The sequence below is a fragment of the Phoxinus phoxinus genome (genome assembly GCF_949152265.1).
Source record: "Phoxinus phoxinus genome assembly, chromosome: 10".
Classification (NCBI taxonomy): Eukaryota; Metazoa; Chordata; class Actinopteri; order Cypriniformes; family Leuciscidae; genus Phoxinus; species Phoxinus phoxinus.
This window is the reverse complement of record NC_136885.1, coordinates 21,068,360-21,093,526: the sequence shown is the minus strand read 5'-3', so window position 1 is coordinate 21,093,526 and position 25,167 is coordinate 21,068,360. Positions and strand designations below refer to the sequence as shown.

General features: G+C 39.7%; 3 protein-coding genes across 6 annotated transcripts in view; 2 read left to right on the top strand and 1 right to left on the bottom strand.

Annotated features, from left to right (window-relative positions):
* esrp1 (epithelial splicing regulatory protein 1) overlaps positions 1–22,226 on the top strand; it is a 25,109-nt gene extending 2,883 nt beyond the window's left edge. Inside the window, exons 7-16 of one of the 4 annotated variants that reach the window (XR_013799411.1) lie at positions 1,478–1,588; positions 1,679–1,811; positions 2,310–2,352; positions 2,919–3,220; positions 5,350–5,583; positions 6,981–7,167; positions 16,710–16,914; positions 17,847–18,018; positions 18,913–19,421; positions 21,716–22,226. Coding sequence is in view for 3 of the 4 variants with exons in the window: in XM_079626845.1 (XP_079482971.1) it covers positions 1,478–1,588; positions 1,679–1,811; positions 2,310–2,352; positions 2,919–3,220; positions 5,350–5,583; positions 6,981–7,179; positions 16,710–16,914; positions 17,847–18,018; positions 18,913–19,023 (1,510 nt within the window). In the remaining variant the exon portion in view is untranslated. Of the gene's footprint in view, positions 1–1,477; positions 1,589–1,678; positions 1,812–2,309; positions 2,353–2,918; positions 3,221–5,349; positions 5,584–6,980; positions 7,180–16,709; positions 16,915–17,846; positions 18,019–18,912; positions 20,339–21,715 lie in introns of those variants that run through there. The other 3 variants (XM_079626845.1, XM_079626847.1, XM_079626846.1) reach the window with 3 other exon arrangements.
* LOC307006157 (uncharacterized protein) lies at positions 9,600–16,172 on the top strand. The gene is made up of 2 exons (XM_079626834.1): positions 9,600–9,709; positions 9,978–16,172. The coding sequence occupies exon 2, from the start codon at positions 10,104–10,106 to the stop codon at positions 16,038–16,040; it is 5,937 nt and encodes a 1,978-aa protein (XP_079482960.1). The 5' UTR covers positions 9,600–9,709; positions 9,978–10,103; the 3' UTR covers positions 16,041–16,172.
* epb41l4b (erythrocyte membrane protein band 4.1 like 4B) overlaps positions 20,472–25,167 on the bottom strand; it is a 22,208-nt gene continuing 17,512 nt past the window's right edge. Inside the window, exons 19-23 of the mRNA XM_079626848.1 lie at positions 23,803–23,867; positions 23,591–23,686; positions 23,392–23,515; positions 21,939–22,033; positions 20,472–21,725 (exon numbers count right to left, since the gene is read on the bottom strand). Of these exons, the coding sequence (XP_079482974.1) occupies positions 21,662–21,725; positions 21,939–22,033; positions 23,392–23,515; positions 23,591–23,686; positions 23,803–23,867 (444 nt within the window). The 3' untranslated portion in view covers positions 20,472–21,661. The remainder of the gene's footprint in view (positions 21,726–21,938; positions 22,034–23,391; positions 23,516–23,590; positions 23,687–23,802; positions 23,868–25,167) is intronic.

Below are 25,167 nucleotides of genomic sequence, written 5' to 3'. Positions count from 1 at the left end.
TTGATTTACATGTCTGAATGAAAAAAAACATGAATTCCTTAACATTGCAATAGCCTATATGTTTATTGCTCTTAAAATTCCAAAATAAAACATTGTACAAGTGCATGCATTTCTTAGTCAGAGGTAGCATTCAATAAAACCTTGATTAAATATCAACAAGTAGGCTAATCAAATCCTATGTGTGTAATATAAAGATTTCAGATTAATATATTCGTTTTCCTTAAAATTTGAATTAACAGAACAACTTAAACACTTTGCAGTTTGAATGATGTCCTGTAAACAAAATGACGGAGTATGTTTTTGTTTCCACTGTTCGATCGCGCCTCACACTCACACACACACACACACACATAATTAAACACTCTGCGACTTTGCGATCGCGCCTCTCTCTCTCTCTCTCACACACACACACACACACACACATAATCAAACACTCTGCGACTTTTCGATCGCGCCTCTCTCTCTCTCACACACACACGCGTACACAAATATAATCAAACACTCTGCGACTTTGCGATCGCGCCTCTCTCTCACACACACACACACACAGACACACACACACACACACATAATCAAACACTCTCAGACTTTTCGATCGCGCCCGCGCCTCTCTCTCTGCCGTGGTGCTAGAATGGAAGGCCATCTCCATTTTGCAAAGACGACATATCAGGGAATTGTTTCCTTTTTAATTAAAGAATTCCCACACTTTAGAGGAACGAGTGCGTGCCGCCTTGCACTTCTGAAAGTCTGAGGAGCGAGTGGTGTTGCTACTACTCTCCGACGCCGCCATTTTTGTTTTGGGTCTGACGAATCGACGTGCATATTTTGCGTCGACGTATTTTTTGCGTCGACGTCATCGATGACGTCGACGCGTTGTCCCAGCCCTAGTTCTCACTAATAACTATTAACTATGACTGTAGCCTCAATAAACTCTTAATTACTGCTTATTAATAGTTAGTAGGGTGGTTGTTAAGTTAGGTATTGAGTAGGATTAAGGGATGTAGAATTTGGTCATGCAGAATAAGACATTAATATGTGCTTTATAAGTACTGATAAACAGCTAATATCCTAGTAATATGCATGCTAATAAGCCACTAGTTACGGTAATAGTGAGAATTGGAGCCTAAACTAAAGTCACTTTCTTATTTAAAATAAAATATTTTTTTAAATATTATTTTAAACATTACAGTAAAGTCATGGGATTTTCTATAATGAATATACATTTTTCTTGTTAGAATTCTAAAATATTAAGATTACTGTTTGTGATTGCAATTTCTATTAAATTAATCCAATGACTATAGAATGGAGATTGGAAATTCATGTTGTGTGTTTGGATACATTTTTTACATGGAATTTTAAAGCATAATTGCTGCTGCAGCACTTATAATAGTGATGGATATAGTTCATAGAGGACATTAGTACTATAAAAAGATGTATATAATGTTTCTGTTTAAACTGTATGTATGTTTGTGTATAGCAGTAAGATGGAGAGGGTGGATGATAACACAGTGATCAGAGCTCGGGGTCTTCCATGGCAGTCCTCAGACCAGGACATCGGCCGGTTCTTCAGGGGTCTCAACATCGCCAAGTATGCAAACAACCCACAGGCTACTCTGGTTTAATCAATTATCATTATTCAGTCTGTCTGATGATTGTGTGTGTGTGTGTGTGTGTGTAGAGGAGGTGCTGCATTGTGTCTGAATGCTCAGGGCAGGAGGAATGGAGAAGCACTAGTGCGGTTTGAGAGTGAGGAGCACAGGGATTTGGCCCTGCAGAGACATAAGCATCACATGGGCACCAGATACATTGAGGTACACACACATTCATAAAGCTATTAAAGGGATAGTTCACTTTAAAATTAAAATTATGTCATAATTTACTCACCCTCAAGTTGTTTCAAACCTGTATTAATTTATTTCTTCTGCTGAACACAAAGAAAGATATTTTGAAGAATGTCAGTAACCAAACAGTAGTCTGTACCCATTGACTTCCATAGTAGGAAAAAAAAATACTATGGAAGTCAATGGGTACAGACTACTGTTCGGTTACTGACGTTCTTCAAAATATCTTTCTTTGTGTTCAGCAGAAGAAATAAATTAATACAGGTTTGAAACAACTTGAGGGTGAGTAAATTATGACATAATTTTAATTTTAAAGTGAACTATCCCTTTAATACTAAAATATATTTTAACCCTGTTTCTGTAAATGAAGTTACATTAAGTGCCATGATGAACGAAATTCCTGTTACATCCAGCTTTTTTTTTATTGTAGTAGTTTGTAAATTCTAATCACATTATTTTGCATTGCAGGTTTACAAGGCAACAGGTGAAGACTTTCTAAAGATAGCAGGAGGTAAAAAAATATATATATTTTTTTTGGGCTTGTCTGTGGATAGGGTTGTGAACTGAGAACCAGTTCTTATTCTTATTCAGAACTGGTTCCATAATCGATTAAATTTCATGAGTCACCTATTCTTATTCAAAACAGGTTCCATTAAAAAAGAAAAAACAGAGCAGTGAGAACAGTGTCTGATTCCCAAATGAATGACTTCTATGAGTTGGTTCTTTTTAGTGAATCAAAAACATACAGTGCTCATTAAAAGTCTGTGTAAACACAACTTTGGTGAGAACTTTTTGGTGAATTGTCAGTGAAATTGCATTTCTTTTTCCAAATATGTATTCCTTAAAAAGTTAAGGAACTTGACAGGAATTGGAACAGGAACTGGCTATCCTTTCACATCCCTTTATGTGGAAAATCTTGCACATTCTAGTTCTACTAGTTAGTGTATGAGTGCAGTGGTAACATAAACTGTGTCATCTGATTTAATCTGCATTATTTGCATTGGTTTCAGTTTGTTTTGTGTCACTTTAGCTTCACGTTGAGAGGCTGACGAATATGTGTGAATGTGTGATTGACAGGTACCTCTAATGAAGTGGCCAATTTTCTGTCGAGGGAGAATCAGATTATCATACGCATGCGTGGACTTCCGTTCACTGCCACCGCAGAGCAGGTGCTGCAGTTCTTCTCCCCGGCGTGTCCCGTGACTGACGGCACCGAAGGCATTCTGTTTGTACGTTTTCCCGATGGCAGGCCCACTGGGGATGCGTTCGTCCTGTTCTCCTGCGAGGAGCACGCTCAGAACGCGCTGAAAAAACACAAGGACATCCTGGGCAAGAGATACATAGAGCTGTTCAAGAGCACTGCGGCTGAGGTGCAACAGGTGAGGGCGGCACTTCCTGTTTATTTTAAAGTCATCAGTTGTGTGGAGTATTTTTTTAGTTGGTTTGGATTGTTGGACAGACTCTCAGACAGAGGTCTTTGGGTGTGTGAGTGTGTGAACAAGTTTGTACTATATCTGAATGGCCCTGCTCACTGAACAAACACTCAGCTCAGTAATCTGTAAAAGATTAGCTTTTCAAAGCTGTCATAAAAACGCTCTCTTAGTCCTCCCGGTCTTCAATGTAAATGTTTCATTGTTACTAATTTTGTAGAATTGCTTGGAATTCCTTCTTGTTAATTTTTAGCTGTTGTCATCAAACGTCATGTGTCGGTTAGAACACAGGAAAAGAGAATCCCATCATGACTTATATTAGTTGTTGGCTGTTGGTAGGGTTGCCACCCGTCCCTTAAAATACGGAATCAACCCGTATTTACAAGTAAGATGATGTGTCCCGTATCAAATCAATAAGGGACGCGATTTGTCCCGTATTTTACATTAGGCCCACATATAGTTGAATAAAAACATAAGTATTTTGCAGTATGGATAATACTAATAGCAAATATAAAGAAATCAATTTCGTAGTAGAGAAGCTCATTGCGTGATAGCATTTTAGCGTCTTTGTTTCTATAGCGACTGAGTCTCGTGAACATGCGCTGTAAACCTGCACGTTTTTAACCCCCTTTTGCGCTGTTCGGGTCTCTGACCCCAAATGACATTTGCTGAAATAAATAAAACATTATCTTTGTCCAAATGGTGTGAGACTTTGCACGGTTGACAACACTTTCTAGATCTACAAAAGAAATGTAAATAAATTTGAATAATATCTGTTTTTTATGTTAGTGTGTGTGTGTGTGGGGGGGGGGGGGACGTCACACTTGTGTTGTTTCAACAAAATGTCATTTTGAAACAACATTATAGTTTTTTTGGGGGGGGATTTATAGTTTTAGCAGGATTTATTATATTTTTTTTTAATTTAGGCTATATAAATAAATATATAAATATTTTTATACAAAAACAGTTAAAAAAAAATTCACTTTATAAAAGACCCACATTTCTAACGTTCATGGATATAGATAATTTGACATGGTTTAGTGTAAGATTTTTGCCCATCTTTTGGAAAATGCCATTTTAAAAGTAAAGAAATGATCACTTTAGTAGATGGCTGCAGAGCTACACCATTTGCTATTTGACTTGCTAAAATATATATTTTCACTAGTTTTTAGTTGGATTCATATCTGCATATTATGAAATCACAATTATAACAATAAAAATGACTTTGTCAAAGTTGAGCATGTTTTGTACTGACAAAAATCTGTTTTTCAATAATGTTACATTATGATTAGAATCAAATTACATCAAGGTCGGACCCTGTTTAGAAGATTGACAAAATTCACCCTCAAAATCAGAAACAACGCAAAACACACATAAACAGTAAGTGGCAAACTACAGATGATATGAAAAAACAGATGTTTGAAATTGGAAAAAGTCGAAAAGCTCTATGGGCGTGGGGTGGTGGTGGGGGTAGGGGTGTGTGAATGGGTGTCCCTTATTTTGCCACACTGAAGGTGGCAACCCTAGATGTCGGTAAAATATATGGATTTAAACTGATTATAAGCTTATCTCCACCAAAGTACAGATGGTTTCGACTGGTCAGAGGATTTAATTAAAAGCAGAACAGGTAAAACATTAAACGTTTAAATGTAAAGCAAGAAGCCTAAAAACCAAAGTGATGCTCAAACAGGGTTGCTCAAACAGAAAGTGCATGGTTTTGCATGCTTAATCAGTTCCAACAAATGTAAAACTGACCAAACATACAGTGGTCAAGTTGTCATATATGGCATATGGCAGTCACATACAGCTGTAATGTAATGCATGTTATGTGGTTAGTTAATCTCATGTATTCAGTTAAGCAGATACAACTGTGTTAGGCAACAATCACAACAAGTGCATGCTATTATTGCAATATAAGGATACTATTACAATATAAGGAGAATGGCAAACAGTATCAGTACCTCCAGTTAAAACTCAGTTCCTCCATCATCTCCACACCTGGAGCTATAAACAGGCAAAGTCTTCTTGATAATATGCATTACCAGTCATATACTGTAACTCCAGCATTTGTGTGTCAGGTACTGAACAGATACTCATCAGCGCCGTTGATTCCGATAGCCCCATCCCCCATCATGTCTGTGTTGCCACAGCCCACATTCGTGCCCCAAACGGCAGCAGTGACAGGTGTTCGGGACTGCGTGAGATTGAGGGGTCTGCCGTACGATGCCAGCATCCAGGACATTTTGGTTTTCCTGGGGGAATACACTGCTGACATCAAACCACATGGAGTGCATATGGTGCTTAACCAGCAGGTAAGGCGCTCAGACCCATTTATGTCCTTATGAACTGTAGTATACTACTAATCGTTGTTACTGACTTTGAATTCATATGGAAATAATCCAATATAATAAACACACCTATGTAGTTCAGAATGTGTTCTGTCAGAGAGGTTCCTCCCTTTGGCTCAACCAATCCATAAAATAGGGTTAATCAATCAGTGCAGCAGCTTCTGTCAGGACTTGTGTTTCTTCATTCCTTTGTAATGTGTTGCTGTCATCCCTTGGTTCGCACAATATTTTAAAAGCACGCTAAAGAGAACTTAACTTGAGTACATGATTTAAGATTCAATATTTCCATGCAAACCAGGTTTCAAAGATGGAAACTTAAAAAGCTGGCTTGCATATTTTCAGCTAGACACAAAGATTTTAATGATCCGATTCCTCTATTTCCTTAACAGCTCAATTAACGATTCTTTTACAATAACGATTTTTTAAAAAAGTAATGTTTGCTCACCAATGCTGCATTTACAGTAAATACAGTAAAAACTGGATTCTTCAAAAGAACAGCATTTATTTGATAATTTTTTACAATGTAACACTATTTAACATCACTTTTGATCAGTTTAATGCATCCTTGTATTAATAAAGGTATTCATTTCAAACAAACTAATTTATTTTTATTTTTATGGAATATTTAATTGCCACATGATAAGATGATTTAAAACAATTGTTTTTAATGCAATCCAATTATATTGCATTAACTTTATAATAAACAACAATAATAAACAAATGAAAATGTGGCAATATATTTCATTATTTTAATACTGAAAACTACATGTTTAACTACACACTGTCATACCAGTCAGCAGTGGCACTAACTGTAGTTTTAAAGCTGTATGTTTTTCTGTTGGTTCATCAAAATAATTAATTAGTGTATTGGACTGTAGGACAATTGTATGTTTTTGATTCAAAGAACCCATTAGAGACATTTGTTTCGAGAGATGAAATGCGCTGGTTTTTGATTAATTAAAAAGAACCGTCTCAAAAGAGCCTTTAATTGTTCTGTAAATAAACTATTCACACTGTCAATTTGGTGCTGAAGATTCAGTACCACTTTGAATAACCAGTGCAGGAATCTAGTACAGTGAGTATTCTAGAACAGTGAATTTTTTTTTTCAAAATGAGTTTATAATAAGAATAATTATAAGATCCTGTATTATGAATAAGAACCAGTTTTCTGTTCCCAACCCTACGTTTAACTCGACACGACATCTTAAAAAACAGCCACTCCTGACATAAGATGCTGAAAAACAACAGCAGTGAGACATATTTAGTACATTGACCAACAATTAAAACCAGAAACATGTTCTGTGCATTTGTTTCATTCTTTTTAAAATAGAGTTTATGTATATGTGTGTGTGTTTGGTCAGGGTCGTCCTTCGGGTGATGCTTTTATCCAGATGCGTTCAGCTGACCGGGCGTTCCTGGCGGCCCAGCGCTGCCACAAGCGCAGCATGAAGGAGCGTTACGTGGAGGTGTTTGCGTGCTCCGCTCAAGAGATGAACATCGTGCTGATGGGGGGCACGCTCAACAGGAGCGGCCTCTCGCCGCCACCATGTAAGTTACGACGTAAGTGCCGCTGGGCTCTGGGTCTGCTTCTCTCAGCTGTGTGTGCGGGTAGGTGGCGCTTCACGCCTTCCTGTTTTTTCCCCTTTCTCTCATTCATTCACTTATTCATGCATTCATTCGGTGGGTGTCCTGTCCATATTTCCTGTCCAGACAGGAATGGGCATCAGGAGCAGTTGGAATCTGGTTGGGTGAATGTTTTTTTTTTAAATTCAATTTAAATCTGATGAGTTTGTCAGATGCTTTTCCACAGCGTGGGAATGGAGGGCTTTGATTTTGGGGTGATTTTCTAAATCTAAATGTGCACAAAATTTCAATACACATCATAATGCCACCAATTGCACTTTCAAACGCATGGTGTGTCATGGAAAGGCACTTTCTGTTTGATTTAGTTTAGATTTCTTTCTTTCTTCGGTTCTTGTTCTGGATAGATTGTCAGCTCGGTAACTTTCCTACCCTAACAACCAACAGCGGCACGTAAAATCCTCTTCATGCCACAGGTTGAGTCAGGTTAAAGGTGCATGAACGCCTGTGGCTGTGTGCTGCTGTGTGTTGAAGGGTGGAGGGAACATACCTGACTTGTAGCTGAATAATAATGGCAGATGTTGACAGTTTTGGGTTAAGGTTTACTGCATGCTTTGTGTGAGGTATTTTAAATAATATAAAAACTTTTCTTGCATTAAACTGGTATTTTTCAGATTCGGTGAGCAAAATATTTTGGCACATTTAATATTACAAAAAAAAGATACATAACCTTCACATGATAGATGGGATTTGTAGATGTACCTGCCGCAGTAACTAAGAGACATGCTTGGATTTAGAGACTGGTTCACAGTGTAACAGGTTGAATTTAGGATGGGCTTTTGAGGTGGCTACTGCTGGTGGCTACACCGTTGATTTGCACTGTTGATTGTTCATTGTTTGTATGATGAAATGACTACATGAACCTCTGATGACAAACAATGAACAGGACTGGAAAGCAGTTTAAAGGTGTAAAGCCCTCATTGTAAATGGCTTAGGTTCAGTCAGGACCACACCCTTTAATTGGTTGGCAAAAATACCTTAAATAATCACTAGGCAGTTTGCTTTTTTAGTCATAGTCATTGTCTTTTAATTCTTTACTTTCTTAATTCTTTAATTTAATTTTATATTATATTTTATTATTAGTATTATTTAGTAATTATTTAAATTCCTTCAATTTTGTTCTCTTTATTCTCACTAAAATGGCATACAATTTGTCAACAAAAATATAATTTTGTTTGGCATTCTAGTGTGAAAAAAGACTAAAATAATATAACAATGTATTTTTAAATATTATTTAAGTTCATTTTTATTCTCATTAATAAAGCCTAAAGCTGTGGTTTTCAAACTTTTTGACTCAAATAAAAATAAATGTTACAATATTTCTTTTGAGCATTTTTATTAACAAAAACGTTTAGTATTGATATATATATATATACTAAATTATACAACCATGATTTATTTTGTGATCCCTGAAGTTTCAAGATCTGTATGTTCTTCAGTAAAAACAATAATTAGAAGAGAGAGAAAAAAGATATAATTTCAGTTTACACCTTGATTTTTTTTTTTTTTTTTTTGTATTTTAAATTTAGATTAAAGTTAGATTTTTTTCAATATATTAATAATAATTTATTAATTAACCTACTTTTAAGTTATCCTGTGGGCCCCTTGGAGGTTTGCTGAGGCCCCCTGGTTGAGAACCACTGGCATAAAGGTTGCGTTTGAGTGAGCAAATGCAAATTAGAATGGGTTCAGCTTTTTCAGCTCCAACAGGTCAATTCTTGCTGGATTATTTCAACTATTTTAAATTTCAATTATTTCTAAAATCATTGCTAGCGCATTGTTCACAGAGTGATGCAGGGATGACGTCAAAACCCAGAACACTAATTTGCCACTGGTGCCTTTGAACGGGTTTTTTACATTTATGAGTAAAATAAGGTCTGTGGTAAACATAACATGACGACACTTGAATGTTTTGTTCTACAGCGTAAACTGCACACACTCACAACCTAAACGTTCTTATCTAGTTACTTATTAGAAATATTTGTTTTTCAAATTTAAATAATAGCTACAAAATGTACATTTCCGATTATGAGTGTGTTATTTACGCCGCAGAACAAAAGGCCTCATTATAAATCCCCATAGGAAAATCTCAAGGGAACCAGTGGCAGATTAGTCTTCCGGTTTTTGACGTCATCCCTGCACAACTCTATATCTTGCAGTGTTACCTTCTCTAGACATATTGTCATCAAGCATATATCTTATTAAAACCGTTTAATTATCACTGTGGTGCAATCCAAAAACTTTTTTCGTCTTCAATTTCGTTGATCAGATTAACACACTACATGTACTGCCCCCTTGTGGAATAGCTATTTGTTTCTTGAGTTTCTTGTATTTTGTCCACGCAGAGCTACCGTAGTTCAGTTATTCTCCTAACAGTCTCTCAGCAAGTCGATCTCCAGAGTGTTAAAGTTTGTAATCTACTATTTTGGTCCCTGAAAGATATCTGTCTGTAAGTATTTGTTTGATAGTGATCTTAGCTTCCGTTAGATTCCGAATTTAGTCATTTTAGCATGTTTTCTTTTCGTAATTTGTAAGGAATTATGTGGCGCTAGTACTGTTAGCATTCCTATGGCATTTTCCATTAATATTAGCATTGTGCTAATGCGATCGTTTTTTGAGGGTTTTAGTTCATTCTAAGCTACTTATTTTATATTTGCATTGTACATTCACCCTTTTGAGATTGTAATATGCATTATCTTTGTTTATGTATGTTACAGTTTTACAGTCTTTCCAGTAAAACTCCCTAAAAGAGCAAGACGCTTCCTGGTTCTTTATTGGAGACTGTCAGCTATCTGTAAAGCTAGTTCACACACACTAGTAAAGGCAGAATAGTAAAAAGACATATGGAAGGTAAGCCAAAAGTCGATACAGAAGACAACACTGCTGTCACGGATCCACAAAGTACAGTCAGCAACATTGGTGATCTGTGGGAAACAAGATCGAACTGTTCCAACATCTCACGGGCCAGTCAGCGGTCACGTGCCAGTCAATGGTCCAATGCAAGCGCTTTGGCAGCAAAAGCACGTGCTAAAGCAGCAGCCGCTCAAGCACAGGCATCATACGCTGAAAGAGAAGCAGAGGTGTTAAAAGAAAAAGCTCACATCGAAGCTGAAGCTACAAAAAAGAAAGCTGAGCTCAGCGCTGACCTCCTCAAACTGCGTCTGCAGAGTGCAGCTGCAGCCGCCAACGCCGAAGCAGAGGTCCTAGAGGCAGCAGCCGGGGATGAAGGTGGAGATACCTGGCTTTCAAAAAACAGCAACAACGTCGTCGAGCCCATACCAGTTCCACCTCCGCCGGTTAATAACCGCTTTGACTCCGCACAAGCTACCACACAAGTGCTTCCAGCAGCTCAGCGAGTAAACTACAGTGGTGATTTGGTTCAAAGTAAAGTCAAAGAGCACAGCATACAAAATAGTGAGATTAGTGAATATGAGTTTCAAGCGCTACCAGAGGCGCACTCTTTACAGTATGGCATCGCCAGTGAAGCAGATCGTTCTCATGCCCAAAGCACGTTCAAAAATGCCTTTTCCACATCTCACTCGCAGTATCCAACCCCAGTCAATACTGACCACAGATACCAGCCACGCTCTATGAATCAGTCTGCCCTTTTTCAGCCCAGGCTATCTTCTCCACACCCTGTTGTCAGTGCAAACGAGTCCAATTCCCCAGCCACATCAGACTTAGCAAAATATTTGGTTCGCAGAGAGTTGGTAAGCTCAGGGCTCCTGATGTTTGATGATAAGCCTGAAAATTACTGGGCTTGGAAGGCATCTTTCTTGAACGCTATAGTAGGACTCTATTTATCCCCAAGAGAGGAGTTGGATCTCCTCTGCAAGTGGTTAGGCCCCAAATCATCAGAGCAAGCAAAACGATTAAGGGCTGTACACACCTATGATGCCACAGCTGGTGTTAAAATGGTGTGGCAAAGACTGGAGGACAGCTATGGGTCCCCTGAAGCGATAGAGAATGCTCTCCTGAAAAAGTTGGAAGATTTTCCCAAAATCGCAAACAGAGAAAATCACAAGTTGAGGGAGCTAGGTGATCTCATCTCTGAGCTTGACGCTGCCCGTGTAGATGGTCTCCTACCAGGCCTGAGTTACTTAGATACGTCCCGGGGCATTACTCCTATTGTTCAAAAACTCCCATTCCACCTCCAAGAGAAATGGATTACTTCAGCATCCTACTACAAAGAGCAATACCATGCTTCATACCCGCCATTCCCTGTTTTCGTGAAGTTTGTGTGCGACAAAGCTAAAACCCTCAATGACCCAAGCTTTGCCCCCTTGCTTTCTTACAGGCCTGAAAGACTGAGCAATCCCAACTTCAAAACTGCAGTATCTGTTCGAAAAACTGAAATAACTGCTCAAAAAGGCTATCGTGACTCCTCTGACCAAAAGGTGGTTGACCCAGATAAACTGTGCCCGCTCCACAACAAACCACACTCCCTCCGCAAGTGTCGTGGGTTCAGAGCAAAGACATTGGATGAGAGAAAAGCCATTCTGAAAGAAAAGAACATTTGTTACAAATGCTGTTCCTCCGTCAACCACATGGCAAAAGATTGCGACACAAGAGTACATTGCATTGAGTGTAAAAGCGACTACCACACCACCGCGCTGCACCCTGGACCAGCACCCTGGAAAACGGAATCTCCAGGCTCTGCAGCCCCAGATGTGCATGGCGGGGAGCAACCAGAAAGTTCTATCCAAGCCATTGTGTCCAAATGTACAGAGATCTGTGGCAAAGGTAACAGCTCACGCTCATGCTCCAAAATCTGTCTAGTAAACATTTATCCTGCTGGACAAAAGGAAAAGGCAGTGAAAGCCTATGCTGTGTTAGACGAGCAAAGCAATAGGTCTTTAGCAAAGACAGAATTCTTTGAGATCTTTAACGTTAACACAGGCACCAAAGTTTACACTTTGAAAACCTGCTCAGGTGTAGGAGAGACAAGGGCGCGCCAAGCTGACGGTTTCATAGTAGAGTCTCTCGACGGCAACACTAGCGTCCGGCTTCCCACATTAATCGAGTGCAACATGCTCCCAGATGATCGATCTGAGATCCCGACACCGGAGGTCGCGACACACCACACTCACCTCAAGCATTTGGCAGCCAAGATTCCAGATTTGGACCCTAATGCATCAATACTGGTCCTCCTCGGTCGGGACATACCAAGAGTGCACAAGGTCAGAGAACACTACAACGGCCCCCACGATGCTCCGTACGCCCAGCGCCTCGACCTTGGCTGGGTCATAATAGGTGAGGTCTGCCTTGGGGGTGCTCACGTGCCAAGCAAAGTCAGCGTTTACCGCACATCAGTGTTGAACAACGGACGTACATCTCTTTTGGACTCCTGCCCCAACTCATTCCATGTCAAAGAAAAGGTCCTGAGCACTGACTCTTCATTTAACCCTTTGAACACAACCAGCTTGATTGACATAGATGAAAATGACTGTCTCACCAACAAATTGTTCATGAGAACCCCTCATGATGATAAACCCGCCATGTCAGTGGATGATGAACTCTTCCTGGAGATCATGGATGAGCAAATGTTTATGGACGAGTCCAACAGCTGGGTGGCGCCACTACCCTTCAAAACAAACAGGCACAGACTACCCAACAACCGAGACCAAGCGGTCAAACGTCTCAATTCATTGCGTCGCGTGCTTGACAAAAAGCCCCACATGAAAGAACATTTCTTGAGCTTTATGCAGAAAATGTTTGAGTCAGGACACGCAGAACCCGTTCTGCCACTCGACAAAGACCAAGAGTGTTGGTACCTACCGTTTTTTGGTGTCTACCATCCACGCAAACCTAACCAGATACGTGTAGTGTTTGACTCTAGTGCCACTCACGAAGACACGTCTCTGAACAATGTTTTGTTGACCGGCCCAGACATGAACAACACACTCATTGGGGTCCTCTTGCGTTTCCGCAAAGAACCTGTGGCAATCACTGTGGACATAGAGCAAATGTTCTATTGTTTTGTCATTCGTGAGGACCACCGCGACTTTGTGCGTTTCCTGTGGTACGAAGGTAACGATCCCACAAAGGTTATCAGAGAGTACAGGATGACTGTACACGTGTTTGGAAATAGCCCGTCTCCCGCCATAGCAATATATGGCCTCCGGAGGGCGGCACTGGCTGCACAAGAAGAGTACAGTGACGAGGCAAAACAGTTTGTTCTTAAAAACTTTTACGTTGACGACGGACTGGCTTCCTTTCCTTCAGACGCCAGCGCCATTCTAACTCTGAAAACCACCAAAGAAATGCTCGCAGACTCTAACATTCGCTTGCACAAAATAGCCTCCAACAGCCCAGATGTAATGGAAGCATTTCCGTCTGAAGAACGTGCAAAGGAACTGAAAAACCTTGACCTCGGTGCAGAGCCCCTGCCCTTACAGAGAAGTTTAGGGCTTAACTGGGATTTGCAAAACGACTGTTTCACCTTCCTCGTGTCAAGAGAAGACAAGCCATTCACAAGAAGGGGCATTCTTTCTGCTGTTAACAGTTTGTATGATCCCCTTGGGTTTGCAGCCCCCATCATCATGCATGGCAAGGCTCTCATCAGAGAATTGTGCTCAGAGAATTGTGAATGGGACACTCCACTGCCAGCTGAAAAAGAGGCACAATGGAAATCTTGGAAAGATTCGCTTGTTGACCTTGAGAAACTACAAATTCCTAGACAGTATGTGAACACGTCACTGCAATCTACCTTTCAAAGAGAGCTGTGTGTCTTTGCAGACGCTTCTACATCAGCCATATCAGCAGTTGCGTACCTTCGAGCCATAGACACTGAAGGTCACGTCCACGTAGGCTTCTGCATGGGCAAGTCCAAATTAGCTCCTAGACAAGTCCACACTGTACCTCGCTTGGAGCTATGCGCTTCAGTTCTGGCGGTGGAGCTAGCAGACATGCTACTGAGTGAACTTGACATCGAAATTCACAAAGTGCAATACTACACTGACAGCCGAGTAGTCTTAGGCTACATCAACAACACCAGCCGGAGGTTCTATGTCTACGTCGCCAACCGTGTTGCTCGCATCAGAAAGTCATCTGAACCCAGTCAGTGGCACTTTGTGAGCACGGAAATCAATCCTGCCGATCATGGAACACGGCATGTGCCAGCTTCTCTACTGAGTTCTACCAATTGGTTTACTGGTCCCGACTTCTTGAGGAAAAGTGATGGAGAGCGTCCTGTGCAACCAAACAGCTTTCAACTTGTTGAACCTGCCACGGACACTGAAGTCTGCCCACAAGTCTCAACATTTGCAACTACAACTGTGACAAAATCGCTCGGCTCACACAGGTTTGAACGCTTCTCCAGTTGGAAACGTCTCACACAAGCTATCGCCAAACTCATTGAAAAGGTCAGATCTATCTCAAAAGCTCCTGAATCAAATGAATCAAAGATGGACGCTCTAACACAAGCAAAATTAGTTATTGTACGAACTGTTCAAGGCGAGACATTTGAAAAGGAAATACAAACTTTGAACAAAGGAGAGGACATACTAAAACACAGTCCACTGAAGAATCTTAATGTGTTTTTGGACAAAGAAGGATTGGTGCGAGTAGGAGGACGTGTGACCTCTGCTGAAATAACTCAAGAACAAAGCCAGCCCATCATTATTCCAAAGAAGCATCACATTGCTGCTTTGCTGGTTCAGTTCTACCATGAACAGGCTGTGCACCAAGGTAGACACATCACGGAAGGAGCCATCAGGTCTGCTGGACTGTGGATCCTTGGAGGAAAAAGGTTGGTGACAAATCTTCTCAACAAATGCACAACCTGCCGTAGATTAAGAGGAAATGTACAACAACAAAAGATGGCAGACATTCCAGCGGACCGTCTCATGCAAACTCCTCCTTTCACACATGTCGGAGTGGACGTGTTTGGACCATGGAACATCAGTGTCCGTCGGACAAGAGGTGGAGTGTTAGAGAACAAACGCTGGGCAGTAATGTTTACCTGTTTAGTCACACGAGCAGTTCACATCGAGGTAGTGGAGTCTCTCTCCACTTCAAGTTTCATAAATGCTCTCAGAAGGTTCCTGGCCATAAGAGGCCCCACCAAGCTCTTTCGATCAGATTGTGGAACGAACTTCGTTGGAGCGTGCAAAGAGCTTCAGATAAGTTCAGAAGATCCAGAGCTTCAATCCTACCTCAAAAATGAGGCTTGCACTTGGAAGTTCAACCCACCTCACTCCTCTCACATGGGAGGAGTGTGGGAAAGAATGATCGGAGTGGCCCGACGTATTTTGGACGCTATGCTGCTGAAAGTTCACTCTCCAAATCTGACCCATGAAGTACTTGTGACACTCATGGCAGAGGTAACAGCCATAATGAATGGTCGTCCATTAGTACCTGTGTCATCCGATCCCCAACAACCCGACTTGCTGACACCAAGTGCCCTTCTCACTCAGAAAATCTGTCCTGTCTCTATTCCACCTGGAGACTTTGATCCAAAGGACTTGTACCGGAAGCAATGGAAACAGGTGCAAAGTCTTGCCAACTCATTCTGGAAACGATGGCGAGAAGAGTATCTTGCAACCCTTCAACCAAGAAGAAAATGGCAAGCAGATCAACCAAACTTAGCCATTGGTGACGTTGTTCTCCTAAAGGACACTCAGGTCAAAAGAAACGAATGGCCTACTGGACTTATTGTGGACACTTATCCTGGTCGAGATAAAAGAGTACGTAAAGTAGATGTACGAATAATTAAAGAAGGTACTGCTAAGGTGTACTCAAGGCCTATTTCAGAAATTGTGTTATTAGTTAAAGGATAATAGTGATATAGCAGTATATCAGGCGGGGAGTGTACTGCCCCCTTGTGGAATAGCTATTTGTTTCTTGAGTTTCTTGTATTTTGTCCACGCAGAGCTACCGTAGTTCAGTTATTCTCCTAACAGTCTCTCAGCAAGTCGATCTCCAGAGTGTTAAAGTTTGTAATCTACTATTTTGGTCCCTGAAAGATATCTGTCTGTAAGTATTTGTTTGATAGTGATCTTAGCTTCCGTTAGATTCCGAATTTAGTCATTTTAGCATGTTTTCTTTTCGTAATTTGTAAGGAATTATGTGGCGCTAGTACTGTTAGCATTCCTATGGCATTTTCCATTAATATTAGCATTGTGCTAATGCGATCGTTTTTTGAGGGTTTTAGTTCATTCTAAGCTACTTATTTTATATTTGCATTGTACATTCACCCTTTTGAGATTGTAATATGCATTATCTTTGTTTATGTATGTTACAGTTTTACAGTCTTTCCAGTAAAACTCCCTAAAAGAGCAAGACGCTTCCTGGTTCTTTATTGGAGACTGTCAGCTATCTGTAAAGCTAGTTCACACACACTAGTAAAGGCAGAATACTACAATCCCGTCTGATGGCCAAAACTGGAAGCTTCAAGGTTGTTTTTCTCTCGCAATAATTCCTCAATATCCCACCCTCCCCCATTTCAGGTTTGTCTCCTCCATCGTACACGTTTCCTCACGGGACTGTCCTTCCTGCCGGAGCTGTTCTTCCTGCAGGAGCAGTGCTACCTGTGGAGCCAGCTGCAATGTACCCATCCCAGTTCCTGCTGAGTCCCCGACCACTGCCACCAACAACGGCCTTCTACCCTGCCAGTAACCAGCTGTACATGAACTACACCACCTATTATCCCAGGTAAGAATTATATCTGTTAATGTTGTTTTTCATTATAAGATAAGCCAATAGTTCACTGTAGGTTTCATTCACATAAGATGATTAATGGGGAATTGAATACCAGTTATCTTTAAGTTAATGATGTGTCTAATACTCTAGTCAAAGTGTACCTATTAATCCAAAACTTAGGCACTTTACTGAGGAATAAAGGCATCATAGATGCATAGATATATCCAAGGTTTAAATATTAGCTTAGATATATCTAGAATTCACTTGAATTGTCTTGGAAACCTGTCTGAACCAATTTTTTTTTAGGAGGAATCTTCATACAGAAATGGAACTTACCTTTTAGACACAGTCAACATATGTCAGAATACTCACCAATAGCTGTCACATATTTACTGAGTGTGAATATTTACATACGTAAATAGTGTAAGTGTGTATGTTTGTGTTTGAGGGTAAAGTAATGTGTCTTTTGGGCATGTTACCTCAGACTTTTTTTTTTTGATGAGCTGCTCAAATGAATCTCTAACCGCTGTACACAATGATGACTTTGTCTTTAAGAAGTGCACAACCAGGACTGGGTGTGTTTACAAGGCTAACATGCTACAAAGTGAGTGTGTCACACCCAGGTCCATTAACATAGCTATAATGTGCATTTTATTTCACTCCATAGTGGAAGAACTGGTTCAGGAACTGTTTGTGTATGTGAGATTTAAGGAAAGAAATATGATTATCTAGCTTGAGGAACGCTACAAAAAAGTAAAGTGGAGATCCACAGAGTTAACTATCAATCTAACACAGCAGCATTGCCTCGACCAGTGACGTGTGATTAGGGCGGGACTTTTTGATCGCCCATTGAAATGGAATTTAAAAATATATATATAAATCATATTTAATTTATATGAAAGTTTATATATGCTTATTTGGCTATCTTTGTCTGTTTTCAACAGCCCTCCTGGCTCCCCCCCTAACATCAGCTACTTCCCTACTGGCCACAACCCTTCAGCGGGCTCCGTCATCTCGGCCCCGCACACAGCACTGATACGAATGCAAGGTCACGCCCCTTCCCATGCTTATAATCCTGGGTTTAAAGAGATCCTCAGCATGGTACATGGGTATCAGGTGAGTTTAAAATATTACTATAATACCAATGTGAGTTCAGGAAGAGACAGGAATTTCTTTCATGCCATTTCTCTGATTATTTTAGTTCAATTCCTGCCAAAAAAGCAAGAATCGAAATTATTCACAGTTCACTGATGACGTCTAAAGAGTTTAAATGTATTAGCAAGCAGCTTCAAATGGGCTTTCATAATGTTAATGAGCGCCACTGATCCAAATACAAGTCCTAGTTTGTTCCACATCAGAAACTCTGTGTGTGTGTGTGTGTGTGTGTGTGTGTGTGTGTGTGTGTGTGTGTGTGTGTGTGTGTGTGTGTGTGTGTGTTTGTGTGTGTGTGTGTGTGTGTGTGTGTATGTATAAGAAGGGCAGGGCTGGATTGTAGGGAACATTAAGGTGTGTCCTTTGCCCTGCAGTGCTCAGCATTTAAGATTTAGATGCTTTAGTGGATTTGAGTAACAGGATCGCATAGTTGCATTGTCACACCCCCTCGATGAGCTAAACAGGTTCCTCTGGTCTAAATTCCCTCAGACATAAACACACACACACACACACACACGCAGTTAAGGTGCGGTGCATTGGCCTGCTCAATCTTGACTCCAACTTGAATTAAACAGAATATTTATCTGGAAGCGGACACCATATATTTGACACCACAGGAGTGTATCCTTCTGTTAGTTTGCCTAATGGGATAATGAACCCATTCTAAAAACAGCTGTGACTCCTGCCATGCGCACCCACAATGTGCGTCTTTCCCATGCAGGCTGTATATTCGCCTCAGGCGGTTTGCTAGTTAGTCAGCAGGAGGGCTGTCAGTCATTTGAGGTGGGGCTTATTACAAATAATGAGGCATAAGCATGTGTCTCTTGAGTAAATGTAATTTCTTTCTGTCTCCTTCAGCCCGGCAACACCGACGCTTTGGTAACTCTCCCTTCTATGCTGTCAGCCAAGCATCCTATTGGGGACCAGTCTGTAGGAGGCGGAGCCTATCTTGACTTGCAGTTGCTTTAAGCCAATCTATTGACGAGGCCACGCCCCTTGGGTGGATTCAACAAACCCCTCAAAACAAAGCAGTTTATGCCATTTATGCTATTTATATGAGAATTTTTAAAATAGTTATATGTATTTTGACATTAATGTATATTGTACATTGTTTTTTATGCATTAGAGCTAATATTCTGCTCATAAGGTTTTTGCTGAAGACGTGTGTGTGTGTGTGTGTGTGTGTTTGTGTGTTTGTATGTTTGTGTACATGCACATGCAGTGATGTTCACTCAGGAAATAGCTTCTCAAACCAGGGTCTAAACATAGCTGCCGAATCAAAGGCAGACTTTCACTGAAACCATAAATTTAAGCCAAAGGACCAGAAAAAAAGTGTGTTAGTGCCTCCCTGTTGATGTGACTCTACCGTGAGTATGTGTGAATGCGTAGAGACCTTCTCAAGACTCTTTTTTTCTTTTTCTTTTTTTCTTTGAAGGTTTTAATTAGCATGAAGTTAATAGAGCTAGCTGTTGTAACATGTTTACAAGATTCGCCAAATCCTTACACCAAGCACAACGCAGTTTGTGGATGTCTGAAACATGTAGTTCTGCAAGTCGTTTCGCCAAAATAGCTCAGAATCAGGAACAACTTACTTTTGTGCTTTATACCTGTGTCATGCATCAGCAAAATATGTATTGTCCATACCAATCAATGTACAAAATCTATAGATAAATGTGCTTGTTAGTGTCTGTATGTGTAGTACATGTAACCCAATTGGTGTGTGTGTGTGTGTGTGTGTGTGAGTGTGTGTGTGAGTGTGAGTGCACCATAACCAAAAGTCAATGCATGTGTGTTTATTTACTGCACTCAGAGAGTGTTTTCAGGCCTGCTGTAATGCACACAGGTGTATTTTCACCCGTTGTCTGTGTATTAAGGAGAGTGTTTGTGTGCATCTGCTGGAATGTGAACAGGTTCATTTTTGACCTGCAGCTGTATCCCATCTGTACCCTCCTGTTTGTTTATGCCAATGTGCCTCATTTATTATACTCTGTGCTTTTTTTAAATACTAAGAGTAATTTGCATGTTTAGGCTTTTATGAGCAGTAGGAGTAAAGCGTATGACAGTGAAATAGTCAGTGTGATTTATTTGTACTAGTACCCACACATGCCAACAGGCAGTAGTTAAGCAGAAGCACAACTCACTCATGTTACCGATCTGTTACCATCATATTTGTAGTTCTTAACATAGAAATGAGAAATCAAGAATTTGGCTGTTTGGAGAAAGTATTATTTTATTTTGATATTTTAAATAATTTAAAATAAAGTAAATTTAACAATATGTCTGAGGGATTGAGTGACTGACTCATTATGTTTGCATTTACATTTCCACACCTAAAAAGGTGATCGAGCTACAGCTACATGAAATAGATTATTATTTATTTTTTTACAGTGTGGTCATATCAAAATATTAACACTGGAGCTGCACTCCCTTGTATCAAGTTGTATACAAGAAAATACAAATTTTACATTTCATTTTGTTGCTCCTAAACTACTTCTCAAAGGCAAACCTGAAATGTGTATTTAATGCCCTCTAGTGGGCAATGTGATCATCAAAGCTTGATTTCTCGTCAATGTACTTCCGGAAATATCTTCCTTGTTTTTTATATTACAAGAGAGAAAGGAGGTTATTGTATAAAACTGCAGTTTCATATGAAACGTATATTAGGGACAGCAGTACAATTTTTCACAAAATATAAATTAGAACTCTTTAACTTTGCATGACATTAAAGCACATGTTCAGAAGAGAATACTAACTAGCATATTTACGCAGTACTCACTATATACACATTCTAGAAATAGTATCTGATGCAGTACAATATGTAAGGGCACGTTTTAAACCGTAGTATAGTAACATGACCTCATTATGCTTTCAGGTTAAGTGTCGCTAATTATATCGGAAATAAAAAGTTATTTTAATCCAACTCTAATTTATTTTTCTTTTCTTTTTTTTATATTAAATGTTTTATGTAAAAATTTATTAAAAACTATAAGTAAAAATGTATTTTGGGCTGGTTAATTGAATAATGATTTTAAAAAAATGTTAAAAATTAAAGCTGATATTCAAGTTCACAAGTCACATTTAAATGCATTGCATTGTGGGATATAGTGACCCAGACACTGCTCTGCTGTACACTGTGTAGAAGGTCATCCAGGTATTTTGCATACTGTACACAGTATGCATACTGCATAAATAGTATATGTAGTAGTAGTATGCTATTCAGAACATAGCCAAATACAGTAGGCCTATACACTCACAGCTTTAAGCGAAGCCTGCGGCATTTAAATAAACTCTGCCCTTCAGGAAACCATTGACAGATTATAAAACATTGAGAAAAACAAGTGATACGAATTATTAAAAGTTAACCAGTCATTGTTGTCAGTTTATACAGCGCCAATGCCATGCTATGAACAAAACAACAAGCAAACAAATGTTTCTATTACTGTTTTAAAAACTGCTGTGTGGTATTAGCAAAATAGCTCTTATAACAAGGAGGTTTGTTTAGGTCCATATACTGTGTAACAGTGAAATAAAATAGTGCATTGGGCTAAGGGCTCCTTTTTCTGTGTAGTATTTGTTGTCTGTAAGCAGAAGTGTTGTGTGTGTTGTCTCAGAGTTCTGTCATTAACAGAGCCCTCAGCAGTTTCTCTCTCTCCATCCGCAGATCTTCAGAGCTTCACGCATACAAAGACAGACGAATAAACAGAAAGAAGGATGGGAACAATCAGTGAAGAAAACCCACATCAACAGATGGAAAGAAAAATGGAGAAACATGCATAACAAAAGAAAGATATGAATAATCACTGAGAGACAGCAGAAATATAGTAGCCTAATAAAGATATAAAGATATAAAAATAAAGAGCCTGACTGTTGTTCTTTTATGTTACCTTTCTGTATGTGTCGCATACGGTAGCAGGTGAGGTACTGGACTTGGAAAGAACAGCGGGGAGTTGTCACGCTCCAAATGTGGAGTCTCCTTCTGCTATGGAGAGAAAACAATGTCTTTGTATTGTCAAATACAGTATCTCCAGGGGTTAAATTGGATAGATCGTGATAGAACTCGTTTGCACAAACGTTTAAGAAACCAAACAAAACTTTACTGCATATCGGTGGATGTATATCAGAAACAGTGGTTGCATTTTATTTTGTGACTAATAAAATCACATGGTGTGACTAAAACATACAGTATCCATCTTTTTTTTTTTCAACGCAAAGTAAGCTATTTCCTGTGAGTGTGCGAGACTTCCAATTCATTAACCGCTGTGAGTTATTAGAAGAGCAAACAAGTTATCAAAAGGAGTAAAACTATTTGTGCTACAAACCAGTGTGTTTATGATTACGATAATACGATAATTTTTGTGTTGATTTTGATGTATGTTTTGGACTGTTGTCCTGATGGAAGACCCAACAATGGCGCATTATTTATAGCAGAGGCAGTCAGGTTTTGATTTTTTATCTGTTGGTATTTGCTAGAATCCATAATTCCATGTATCTGAACAAGATGTCCAGGACCTCCAGCAAAAAAATATGGTCAAAACAGCAGTATATTTAGGCATGGGGTACTTTTTATCCCTATTGCACCAAACACATCTGGTGGGTTTGCTGCCAAAAAGCCCTTTTGTTTCATCTGACCATAGAATCCCTTTTGAAGTTCCAGTCATGTCTGACAACTGAAAATGCTGGAGTTTATTTTTGGAGGAGGGTTTTTCTTGAAACCCTCCCAAACAACATGTGGTGATGTATGGGTAGTTTGATATATATATTTTTATATATTCATATTTTTTAAAAATGAATGGAAATATACTTCAGAGATATTTTACTCGTAAAATATTCTAGGGGTGCCAATAATTGTGGCCAACGTGTTTTGGAGAACATCATTTGTTTCATAATGTGGTCATCTCGCTTTTGGTCTGTGCTTTGGTGGAGGTGTGGGTTTGGACGGTGATTTGCAAGGAGGGTGGGATCGTATGCTTTCAATGCTAGCAGGCTAAAGTTACCCATTACACCTTTAAGGTAACTGACTTTAATAGCTTTTTTTTGCTTGCTGGATTCACTCGCTAAATAAAGACGGATTGTGTCTACTGAACTTGAACATACATTGATGTGTGACAATATGAAGTGATGCTTTCCCATTTCCCAGAATATTTCCTATATATTTCATAATTTAACAAAACACATGTAGGCTATACAAACATGTACAACACTAATCGTGTGTGAAATTAGATCTTTTCAAAGAATAGTAGGCCTACTGTCATTAAATTAAAGGGATAGTTCACCCAGTTATCTCACACACGCACACACACACACACACAGGAGATCAAGAGAAAGAATAAGTCTTACCGGTGGGTATATGGGCGGCTGGACCTGTTTGTCCAAGGAGCTGTTTGATGAGGATTTTACCATACTGCACTGGGAGGAGATGGCTGCAAGTGCCTCAGGGAGGTCATCTTCATCACTATGGTTACTATAGGGCAAATCAAATATTTAAAGAGAATCCTCATTGTTAAATCTAAAATGCCTCTAATGCCTAGCGACTCACAAGCTGAACTGTCTGACGAGGCGTTTGCGCCGGTCCACTCTTGGCTTCTCTATGTTCAGACTGCTTGATCCTGAATCCTGCGAGGAGCTGGGATACCTGAGATCGGAAGCCGAAGTCAGTGAATATAACACATAGAGACAAAGACGCTTGATGGTTTCAGGTGCTTGAAAATCATCTGAGACATTTACCAGCTTCCAGAGTTAGCACCTCACCTGTCAGTTTGGTCTCCACTTGAGGAGTTCCCTTTTGAGGTTCCACTATCACTTTGGGTGACTCGCTACAGTAGAGAGAGTAGAGCACAGGCTATGCGTCATCTCACCGCTGCTGTCACATGCCCTCATTGTGTAACCTCAGTATTTGTGCTTTATAAACTGTTATAGGCACCCTGCGTATAGTTGTAGTTATCCATACTGACATTTAACAAAAATCCAGCTAAAAACAGCATTTAATTCATTGAAGTATGAGTTTCATTTTTATTGTATTTTTAACATGTTTAATTAAAATGTCATAACTCGATCTTCATGTGGAAACAACTTTAGTGACGTACGACAGACTAATAAATTAGTTCTCTTAAACTCTGCCCCTTTCTTACAATCGTCCACAAGCTCCCATTGCCTCTGTCCTCCATCCAATCAACAAACGGTGGATAGAACCAAGTTCCCACCCTGCATTTTTCTTTTTCTATAACCTCATTTCAGAAAATTTGGGAAATTTTATAAAATGCAGTCAATTCTGGAATCTGTGATTTGTTAATTCTCTTGAACCTTTATTTAACTGACAAAAGACTTCCAGTGTTTTCACTGACCGACTTAATTGTATTTTGTAAATATAAACAAATTTTGAGTTTGATGGCATATTCCCAAAAAGTTGTGACAGAGGCATATTTACCACTGCGTCACATCACCTTTCATTTTAATTACACTTTTTAATCATTTGGGAATTGAGAATACTAATTGTTGCAGTTTTGCCTATCTCGTCTGATATAGCTACTCAAAAGTGCAAGGTTGTCTTTGTTCGATTCTCCTTTTCATAAAGGGCCATACATTTTCAATATGGAGACAGATCTGGACTGCAGGCAGGCCAGTCAAGCATATCCTCTCTATGGTGCAGAGTGTCTATAAAACCACTTTGTTCTAGCACGTGCAGTAAGAGGCCTGGCATTGTCTTGATTTCCAAGAAAGATGTCTTTGTACAATCCCAATATATGCTTCCACGTCAATGGTACCTTCACACATGCAAGTCAAGCTTACTGATGCACCCCCATACCATGACAAATGTTTGCTTTTGTACTTGTTGCAGATGAAAGTCCCTTTCGTCTTTGGGACTGAGAACGCAATTACATTTTTTCCCAAAAATACGCTGAAATGTGCTGAAGGAAGCGGCAGACTGTGTTAAACGGTTAGTTCACCCAGAAATAGAAATTCTGTCATCATTTACTCACCCTCATGTCGTTCCAAACCCGTAAGACTTAAATATCTTCGAAACAAAAATGACAATATTTTTACTAAAATCTGAGCGATTTCAGTCCCTTCATTGACAGCCACGCAACTACCAATTTGACGATTCAAAAAGTTTAT